The 11,485-nt window shown below is 40.3% G+C and overlaps 1 protein-coding gene across 1 annotated transcript in view; it reads right to left on the bottom strand.

Annotated features, from left to right (window-relative positions):
• PLCXD2 (phosphatidylinositol specific phospholipase C X domain containing 2) overlaps positions 1–7,663 on the bottom strand; it is a 20,000-nt gene extending 12,337 nt beyond the window's left edge. Inside the window, exon 1 of the mRNA XM_018556903.1 lies at positions 7,366–7,663. Within this exon, the coding sequence (XP_018412405.1) occupies positions 7,366–7,450 (85 nt within the window). The 5' untranslated portion in view covers positions 7,451–7,663. The remainder of the gene's footprint in view (positions 1–7,365) is intronic.
• Positions 7,664–11,485: the final 3,822 nt, after the last annotated feature.

Genomic DNA, 11,485 nt, shown 5'->3' with positions numbered 1-11,485 from the left:
CTGACACACTAGCTCTCCCCAAAACTGAGAGATAGGTTTGCTATGAGTTTTCAATGAATTATAAATATTACTGCAAAACCAATATCACCTGGACAGAAAGTGAGAAAATCTCTCTAAAGGTGCCCATACACTGCACGATTATCGTACGATGCGGTGATCGGAAGCCCGCCCCTCAGGGGGGCGGGCTTGCGATGATCGAGAGTGCGATCTGCCTGTCCAAGACAGGCAGATCGTACGTTTTTTTAATCCCTGTACAACCATCGCAAGACTAAAGTCTTGCGATGGTTGTAGAGTGTATGGCCACCTTAACAGTTCCCTAAAAACAGACAGGTTCCAATCCTTCTTCACACTGTCCAAAATGGGAAAAACGTTTTGGCTTGATATACACACTTTATTTTGTTTTCTTATTTCTGTAGGCAGATGGAAAGCAGTACTTTTGGGAAGGGCTGCCATTAGTAATCATGAAACCCTGTACATCCTACCTGGCATGCCCCCCCCCCCGTTTACATACATGTGCACGCCCCTTTGTGCATGTGTTCATTCAAATCAGATGGCGGGGATGGCAGGGTTGGTTTAAAAAATGTTTTCGTATATACACAGTATATATATTTTTGTAACTTTCTTATCTCACATTTTTTTACTTAACTTTTGCTATCACAAGCTCCTATATGACAGCATTTGGAGGTGACAGGTCCTATTTATTGAGACATCATGATCTTTCATTGGGAAAGCTGTGTGGGTAGCCCCTGCTGGGCCCCCATGCTATCCTTCTAGGGGCCGGCACCTGGTACGGGAAGGGCTGGCTTATCGGCGGCCCTCCTTGTGAGCATAGATATTTTTTTAGAAACTGGTTATTGTTTTAAAAGAAAAAAAAGTTTAATGCAATTAATTTTATGATAATTAATCTAATTAAATACAAAGTTTACCTTTTAGAAAAAAATAATGAGTGCACACTTCTTCAGAAAAGAAAAAATGTGCATTTATTATTTTTTTGCATTGGAGCCAGTAAAACATTGCAATCACGATCAGTAGATTGTGGGTGCAATGCTCTAGCTCCTGCAGATCCCACCATCCATTTCCATACCTCAGTATGAACATTCAGCAAACCAGATGGGAGAAAAAATGCATGGACAACAATTGCGGTGATGTTACTGCACCTGTATTCCACTGAGAACTACAAGTCCATCTGCCGTGGGAAGTCCATCTGGGTGTAACTTGAAACATGGTGAGAGAAGTAAACCTAGTATTTAAAAGTTTTACGTTTTAATAATGGCAGCTGATCAGGCAATTTTCCCAGTGCAGGAATAAAAAGCACAAATCTGATTGATACCATGGAAACATTAAAGGAGAATTATGGGATGAGTGAAATACACTCATCCCCATAATTAGAGCCGACGTGTGACACTGATGCTGTCACAGGTTGGCTCTATAGATCGAGAAATGATCACATACCGCTGATCGCCGAGTTCACGATCTTCTCCCTGCAGAGAACGGAGACTCTCAGTCCCCGCTCCCCACAGGAATTCCCCACTCCCCACAGGGATTCCCCCCTCCCCTCCCTGATCCTCCAGCTCTGACTGGAGGGACAGATGGGGTAGGGGGCATGAACAGCTGGCTCTGTCTCTAGAGATTCAAAGCCAGCTGTCAACCAGGTTGCGGGGTGAATCCAGACAATATTGTCAGGATCTGTCCCGGGTGCAGTGCAGCAATAGCCCGCTATTGCCACAGTTCTCTTTTAACAGCAACCAAGAAATCACAGAAGCAAAGCAAAGGATACACCAGGAAAAGGTCCTTGGATTCAGGTCATTATCAATCTACAGTTAATCCTCTAATTAAGGGATTATCTTTTTAGACAAACCTCTAACTAATCCAGCCATGAAAGTCTGATGTTCCAATACACAAATGGTAAGTTACATTCCAGCGTAACACATTCCCAAGGAATCTGTTTACTAGAGTGACTAGATTGTATGGGATAAAAGGACAATGTGATTGATCCATGGATGAGAAAACAGATATCTGTCCTGATTGTTCAATCATTTCAGCACAAATCACGTTTAACAATCAGTTACATTTTGCTCTAGTTTTACTGGCTCGCATTTTATGTTTCTAGCTGATTTGTGGATTCCTTACATGGCGGTCTTTAATATGGATTGGACCCTGGGCAAACATTTTCCTGGGCCCCCACCCCTACCCTACCCCCCAAGCAGGTCGGGTTGGAGCAACACTATGCGATCGCATAGTAAACAGAAGGGCGCTGCGTGTGTAACTTTTGCTGGCTCATGGGGCAGCTGCTTTGGGCCCCACAACAATAACCGGGCCCGGGGGAACTGCCCCTTTTGCCCTATGTTAAAGACAGCCCTGGTTCCTTACCAGATAATACAATTCATGTTGTGGATTGCAAGATTTTATAAATTCGATGTGACAAAATTTAATTATTCAAATTGCGCCCATGAGCAGTGTGCTTCCCCTCCCTCTAGCAGCAGTGGCTGAGCTACAGGTATGTGAAGGGAAAGGGGCATCTTTTTTGACATCTGAACAGTGCTTTGCAATGTGCTGGGGATGTTTGAGATCATAGGGAGTATTTGGGAAAAGAAGATGAGCTAAACCTTTCAGTAAGCAACAAACATATTAAAGCCCAACTCCAACTAACACCTAATAGGTAGTTTCTCTTTTTCTTTTGGAACAAGGTGTAAAGTAGAACTGATAAGAGTACAGGGGGGTTTTAAACCCCTTTTTGCCATCTGGATCCCACTGGGGAGCACTTCCTGTCTGATAGCCACAACAGCAGGTGAGAGGTAATCCCTCCAAAGTAAGGAAATCCCTGGTGGTCTGCAGGGTCACCAGAACTAGTGTCACCATTGGAAGATTTCACATATATTCCTGTTCTGGTGACAACCCAACCAGGAAAAATAGAGATGGTGAATCTTCCTAATGGGGACACAGACAACAATAAAAACCTGACAGGTGTTCTAATCCCTCTCCACTCTATCCAAAACTAAAAAATAAATTGTGGCTTTAGTTGCACTTTTAACCATATGAATAAAAGTTCACAGTTGTAAGCACTCCTATTAGTATACAGGTAATAGTTTTCCCCATCTCTTTTTTTCCTGGACAGCTTGGTCTGCATGTAAATGTGGCGAAAAATAAAAGTAAAGGGGTTTCATATTAAATACAATCATTATAAGTATTAACCACATACATTTACCAGAATACCATATTTTTTTAAACTTTAGTGGCCCTTTAAGTTGAAAACTGAAACAATAACACAAAAGAGCTACTCATTGAAAGTGCACTGTACTTTCCCTTACAAACACCACTGAACTAGAAGATTTAAAATAGATAACCATTGCTCATATAGTAGATGACCACAAAGTACATGATCTTCATTTGGCTGAATACTATCTAGTTGCTTGTAATTGAGGGCTGGCTTGCTTTATACCAGATGACTTGTTTTTTTTAAGCCATAAAAGGGGATTTCTGGTTGTCCGATGTACCTTTTAAATGCCATATACGTATAGCTGCAAACGCTTTACATATGTAACTCTTTGGTCTTTTATTTATTACAGCGAGAGTAATGTTCAAAGGATTGAAACCTATTACTATAATAAGTCTCTGCAGTAGTAAAACTTGTAATATGATTGGATGCTACTTACTGCTACTTATTTCATAACAGCCGTAATCTATTATACATAGGGCATAAATGGTAATTTTGATAACTTTTATCAAATGCATCTTTTTGCTTAAGCCACACCAAGTCACAAAGTGGCAAGCTAACTACACACTTAGCACTTATGCACAAAACAAACATGCTTGTTATATTTTCTTTGAATGTACACCGATCAGCCATAACATTATGACCATCCGCCTAATATTGAGTAGGTCCTCCTTTTGTCGCCACAACAGCCAGGTATGCAAAACTTGCATCCAGCCATCCACATGATGTAAAAGAAAAGCGATTCATCAGACCAGGCCACCTTTTTCCATTGCTCTATGGTCCAGTTCTGATGCTCGCATGCCCATTGTAGGCACGTTCTGGCAGTGGACACGGGTCAGCATGGGCACTCTGACCGGTAGTGGCAGCACCATACACAACAAACTGAGATGCAATCTGTGTTCAGATACCTTTCTATCTGAAACAGCATTAACTTTTTCAGCAATTTGAGCTACAGTAGCTCTTCTATTGGATCGGACTATACGGGCAAGTCTTCACTCCCCTCATGCATCATTGAGCCTTGTCTGTCCATGAACCTGTCGTTGATTCTTCCTTGGATAATTTTTGGTAGGTCCTGACCACTGCAAACCGGGAACATCCAACAAGAACTGCAGTTTTGGAGTTGCTTTGACCCAGTTGTCTAGCCATCCCAATTTGGCCCTTGTCGCTCAAATCCTTACACCCATTTATAAATAGACCACTTAAAGTATATGTAAACCCAACTTGTCTACACACTTATTTTATAAACAGTCTCTGTTAATGATTGTACTGTGCGAATGGATGTACAAATGAATGTTCCTGTTATATTTTCTTTATATGTATTTTTCAGTGTCGTTTTTAATACTGCTTTATGGCCAGTAGATGGGGTTGAGGAACATAGGAAATAAGAACATTCATTTTGTGCATCCATTTGCATAGAATGAACATTCACCGAGATTCGCAGGGCAATGGCTCTGCAAAGTGTTTATAAACCCCTTAAATTATATGCAAATCCAGTGACTAAAATCTGATATAAGCTTAAACATGTAGCTTCAAAGTTCATTTCCAATATTTTTTAATCTGCTACTTACACTAAATTAATATCTGGTGATTCCATGACAAAGATCCTTGTTCAGGCAGTTTCTGTTACATTTTTAAACGTACTGAGCATTGTCACCCTGTAAGAGGTACTGCCTGGACAAGGACCTTTATTACAATCTTCTAAAAACCGTGTTCCTGCATTGTCAGTCTGTCAAATGGGCTTCTAATAGGAACTACAAGTAGCCATTCAAACATTCATTACATGGGAAATGCCATGCAGCAGTTGTAGAAGTGCATGTAGACAGAAAATGTCTGCAGGAGATCAGCAGAGTTGAGACTGTAAAACAAATGAGAAAATTAAACCCACTGACCACCAATGTTCTTTTTTTTAAATGGTGAAAAATGTATATTGCTGTTGCTAGGTTGTCTTTCCTTGTTGGTAGGTTTATAATCCTTAGCTTCTTGTGGACGTTAATGAGCTGAGGCCTATAAATCACTTAACAGCCTCCCTTTCTAAGTAAGGGAAGACTTTAATTCTTTCCTGGAATACCTCTGTAATCCATAAATGTTGTGTATTTTTATCGTATTCCAATGTTCCTGATTAATAATATTATATGAATTGGTTAAAGTTTAACTTTCGGAAACATAACAAAATACATTATTTATTTGGTCATGAACACTAACGCAGCAGTTTTTATTCTTTTGATGCCCCCTGTAACATGATTTTATTAGCTAATGATCCTGACAGTAAATGCATTATTTGTCCACTGTAACAAGCCAAGCTATCTTGTGAAAAGGACACTTACTGGGTTGTTGCTGTAACTGCATAAAAAGTGATAGTTGGAATTAAGCTTTAATGTGTTCATTATTTACTTACAGTTCATTTAAAAACTACATGCCCATCAATCTCCATTAGATCTACCAACCAATATGTAGTGCGGGGGTGAGCAACTCCAGCCCTCTAGCTGTTCTTTACCTACAAATCCCAACATGCCTCTGCCTCCTGCGGTGATGCCTTTAAATGCCTCATGGGACTTGTAGCTCCACAAGAGTTAAAGGGTTGTAGTTGCCCACCCCTGATGTAGTGTAAGGACCTGCCTGATTGAATACAATTACATTGATTGGATGTATAAGGTAGGTCCTCATATTACATCATTTTGGTAAATCTAACATTGATTGTACAGAGATTGTAATGCATGTGGTGACACTAAGTCTACCTTGTCTACAGGGTGCCAACTCAACTGCACTATTTCAGTGAAGAAACAACAGTGTTATTGCCCTGTTAAAGGAATAGGAAAAATAACAGATCTACTGGCAGTATCAACAGGTAATAAAACTATGTTAAGCCCCATTCACAACCGGAAGTGTTTCAGTGCGGTTTCAGCACTGAAACGCAATTTAAAACGCCCAAAATTGCACTGATCAGTCCATTTTCATTGAAATCTATGCGGAAACCGCGCTGATTAGCGTGAAAAAAAGTAGCTCAGGCAGCATCTTTGGCGGCAGGTGGTTCAGATCGCACGGAGCCACACTGTTGCATGAACGGTCCCCATAGGAATGTATGGGATTGTTCATGTCGGCGGTTCAGCACGGACGAATCCGCGTGACCGAACTGCCCTGGTGTGAACTGGGTCTCACAGGGATCTCAGAAAAACAAAAAATCGCTGTTATTGCTAGTGACTGCATCCAATATGTTATTTATATTATGGTATGGGTTATGTAAACAACCACATTTATTTAAAGATACATAACAAAACAAAAGCAAAATATATTTGTAAAGCTAAAATCACAGTGTTAGCCCCCCATTCATACCTGAGCAATTGGTCGCATGTTTTCTGACGTGTGACAATGCTCGACATGAAGATTCCCATTACATTCAATGGTGCCAGTGGATACCTGAGCATCGTGCTGCCACGTCATGCAAAAAAGTACATGAGCTTTTTTCAGGCAGAATCGTGCGTTTTTGGAGCCCATAGATTTAAATGGGTGCAACTGAAAACGCATGACAAGCATTTTAGCACATATGTGCACCTAACAAATGGTTCCCTTTTCCTAGCGACCTCAAGTGTGTGAAATAAAAATGGAGTATACAGGTGCGTCCTTGCTGGATGTGGAGACTTTCGTCTGCCGGGTGAAATCCTACGAGAACCTCGACAACCGGCGCAGCGCAACTGTTTGTCAAAATGCATTAGGGTGCCATTTAGAATGAATGGCACCCCATCAAACTATAACAGGTAGTGTTCCCACAACGCAATAATGTAAACGGGGCCAGATTGTCACAGATGATACTGCTTTCCATTGGCCAACACTAATGTCCGAAGCTTGAAACTACATGAACACACAAAAAAGCTTTAAAAATGCCCCGAAACATTCACGCTCTAGTGTCAATGGACTGCTGTGTACAATCTCCATTCTGTAACCTTGTATTTAGATGAATCTGTCATTATGATGACACACCTCACATTCCTCTGGCAGTAATCATCTGACAGTAACAATGTTAATTACTAGTTTTATCACAACCTATACAGAACTGTACACCTTTCATACAATGCAGAAACACACTCATTCATAACCCTAATTTAGATCATCACTTTAATATTATTTTTAAAAAGATAAAAAATAAATAAACCTACCAGGTATGGCTAAGTTGGATAGAGGGAATGTACTCAGACACACTGGCAGAGTGCCCATCCAGTCTTCATAGCTTTTCACAGCCATTATTTCTTCCTCCTGGTGCCTTTTAGATGTCTAAAGCCCTTGAATCCAAGGTCAAGTCTATTTGTGTTGATATTCCAGCATTTCTGTTATAGTAGAATGCAGATCTATACAGATAGCTGGAGCTCAGCTCTCTGACAGCAGCATTTGCTTCCGCATAGTCAGCACCAGAGACAGCTCTGAGCGTGACTGCACAGCTAAGCGACTTATGTCTCCTTGCTGAGTAAGCTGGGCTGTACCTCTCATCAAGCGTGTCACAAAGATCTGACATCATGAGGCTTGATTGACGGCACGCCACCTTGTGGTAAAACAAGCTCCATCCCTATGTCAGCATGTTTATTTCAGCCATTACAATGGGATCTTTTTAACCCATTTACATTGTTTTTTTGTTTATTTAACCACTTGAAGACCGGGGTGTTAAACCCCCTTCCTGTCCAGGCCATTTTTCAGTATTCAGTGCTGCAGTACGTTAACTGACATTTATTCCGTCATGCAATGATGTACTGAAATTAATTTTATACCCTTTTTTGGGGACACATAGATCTTTCTTTTGGGGGTATTTAATCACCACAGGGGGTTTTATTTTTTACTATGCAACAAAAAAAATTATAGAACATTTTGAAAAAAAACGTGTTTCCCTAGGACATGTAATGAAACATTTATTATCACCCCAATTTTTTAGTAAAATATAAAAGACAGGGTCACGGCGGGTAAAAAGACACCAAATATGTCAAGCCTTAAAATTGCACGCGCCTGCAAAATCGCTAAAAACTACCACACCCAAAATTGGCCATAGGCAACGCTTTAAAAGCTTTTACAGCTCATCAGTTTAGTGTTATCAGTGATTAATGGCCTTAGAATTATTGCTCTCACTCCGGCGTTCACAGTGATATGTAATATGGGTGGCACAATGGGCGCAATCGTAGTAGGCGCACCCAGTGCATGTTTGCATGTGTATGTGGGGGCAGGGGACTTTTGTAAAAACTTTTTTTTTTGTACACTTAACTTTATTGCTATCACATAGGGATATCCCTATGTGATAGCATACAAGATGAAGAAAAAAACCCACATATTCTCCCAGTCTGTTGGTAACTGACCCTATACCATTAACTATTGGTCGTCCAGGCGGTTTTACTTGGTCCTTGTGAATCTTCGGCAAATAATAAAGGGGATACGACATTGAGATGGCACTTCAGTGGAGTCGGAAGGACGGGAGCTGTATTGCATTTGCTGTGCTCTATTAGATTGAGGGAATTCCCTGTGGGAATCGTATATGCTGGCTTTCTCTTGCCATTTAGCTAATAAATTTGACATTGTTGGATGGTATGCACTATTTGTCTTCTGCTTTATTTCTTTTCGATATGATGAGCGTATCTACGACCTGACAGGATCTATTTTACTCCGATACTACGGTTTTTATCTAATAAATTTTAAAATTTTACTCCCTCCCCCTCCTAAGAAGGGAAAACGCTCTTGAGACCTACTATGTGGGTCCACAGACCCAGATGAGCACTCCTTTGTAATTTGTGCATTCACTAGGTGGAGGTGGAGGATTATCAAACAGTCTGTTGTCCTGCACACTATAAAGTCTGTTTCATAGGACTGCTCATGTTGTTTGTACACATTGCATCGCATTGTTTGATTCGTTATCTGCCCCGCATCGTTTGATTCTTTTTGGACTTTATTTCACTGTGCATGTTATGTGGTTTGAGTTCAGGCTATAATCATTGTTTTATATTTCACTGTTTATATTTGATTGTTTCTTCAGCTCGCCACATTATTGCATGTATAAAAACACTGACTAGCTGCTCAGGCAGGCATTTCCAATATAATATAACGTTTACATTAGGGATGTCCTGATACCACTTTTTCAAGACCAAGTACAAGTACTTCCCCTCATGTACTTGCCGATACCAATTACTGATACTTTTTCTTAAAGGGACAGGTGACTTTTTTTTTTAAAACAATACAGACTAATGATTTTAGGCCAATTTCTTTATGATTACAAAGAACTTTAATTTAAGACTGTTTTAAACATTTGTATTTGCTTTCACAGAGCTGTAGTAAAACTACAAATCCGATCATGCATCTGCCTCTGGGATCATTTAACCCATTCATGTTAGAAGTGGAACTCTATTGCTGCAGTGTACTGGAAGTGTGTACTGTGGATCATTTAACCTGGTACACACTTCCAGTACACTGCAGTAATAGAGTTACAATTCACCCCTGCTAACATGAATAGGTGTTCATGCTGCAGTGTACTGGAAGGGTGTGCTGTATATGTAGTTGTACTATGGATCATGATTTAACCTATTCATGTTAGCAGGGGAGAATTGTAACTCTATTGCTGCAGTGTACTCTATATGTAGTACATGTACAGTACACATTTCCAATACACTGCAGGCAATAGATTCTTCTTATTCACACTCGCAATTCTAAACTTCCCACATCACCCCAGGCACTCACTTACTGGTCGATGAAGGTGCCTCCCGATGTGCCTCGCAGGTGAGGTCGTAGTCGGCGCTGGGTAGGAGAGCAGCGGCGCGTAAGCGCTTGTCTGGTGGGATGAGCTCCAGGTGGGGTCCTAATTTAGCTGGCCGGCAACTGTCCAGAGGACCTCCACATGCACGGCACCTCTGGGCAGCCTAAAGTTAAAGAAGAAGAAAAAAAAGAAAAACATAGCGCAAGCATCGGCGCTATGTATCGGGGCATTTTTACAAGTACTTGTCCTGTATCAGTCCCGATACCAGTATCGGGACATCCCTAGCTTACACTATTTTTCTCTTACTCCCAAAGCATACTGTACTCTTTCAAGTCACTAGGCTTTCTCACTTCTTCATAGCCGTTTGGATTTGGAAAAAAAGGCTGTATAACTGTAAAACCTAAAAGCTTCACATTTCTATTGTACTAAATATTGTTCAATTTATACTTTAGTATAAAATAAATTGTTAGTGAAAAGGTGTGCCAGGTTCCTGATTTGAGTAGCGACATACAGATCTCCAACTCAGTTTTCAGTTATCCTCCCATCAATTTTGATTAATTTATTCAGAGCAAACAAATTTTACAACCCCAAGTAAAGTGTGGGCATACAAGAGCCCCAACAATAAAATCTTATAGCCGAACTCCAGGCAAAAAGTTAAATAAACATATGAAATAAACATAGGGCTGCAGCTAACCATTATTTTCATTATTGATTAGTTGCCCGATTATTTTTTCAACTAATTGATTGGTTGCATTAAAAAAATCTCTCTCTCTCTCATAGTTACGAACTATTCTCAAATCGATTTCATCGATTAGTTGTTTCAGCCCTAGATGCTATGATATATGATTTACATATATCATAGCAATGATTTGCATTTCTGTCCATCCAGTTCTGAAATTGTCACAGCCCTTTCTGGCAGGGCAGGAGATCTGATTTTTTTCTGCTGCACTCAAGTATAACGTAAAGGTCTTGTCCCGGCCCCCAGCCTGTGACTGGACAGTGGAGATGGCGCAAACTGATGCTTTTCTCTCTGCTATTTTCCATCAGCATTGCTCCATGGTAACACATAAGCACTGCAGCACACCTGAATGGCTTCTTGTGCTGCTTTTCCCTCTCCTAGTCTGAGCTCTGCTCTATAGGGACATGCAAGAGGCCAATAAGTCAAGATCAAGTAGTTACACTGCATCCCATTTAAAAAATATATTTAATGATGTGTCGACGAATACAGTGCTCCAATATTCCGTCTTTTGTATCTGCTTGGAGTTCAGCTTTAACCTCAATTGTGCAAAGCAGTTTATTTTTTAATATTGATCTGTAGCTCACAATAGAAATCTGACAAAGTGTGCTAATATCTCCACAATTTGTGCTAGACCTAGGATTGTTTTCCCAATAAAGCAGATTCCTAATTTTATAAAGCCAGTGGAATCTAAATTATGTTCAGAATAAAACAATGTTACATAAAAAAAGGTTAAATATGTTGTATTGAATGAACACGTTTAGTAAATGTCTCTCATGGATAAAAACATACTACCCAAAGTGTGGATATATATTATTTT

The sequence above is a fragment of the Nanorana parkeri genome, unplaced genomic scaffold (assembly GCF_000935625.1).
Source record: "Nanorana parkeri isolate BGI_ZX_2015 unplaced genomic scaffold, ASM93562v1 scaffold257, whole genome shotgun sequence".
Taxonomy (NCBI): Eukaryota; Metazoa; Chordata; class Amphibia; order Anura; family Dicroglossidae; genus Nanorana; species Nanorana parkeri.
Note: the sequence above shows the minus strand (reverse complement) of the source record. Positions and strands in the feature narration are given on the sequence as shown.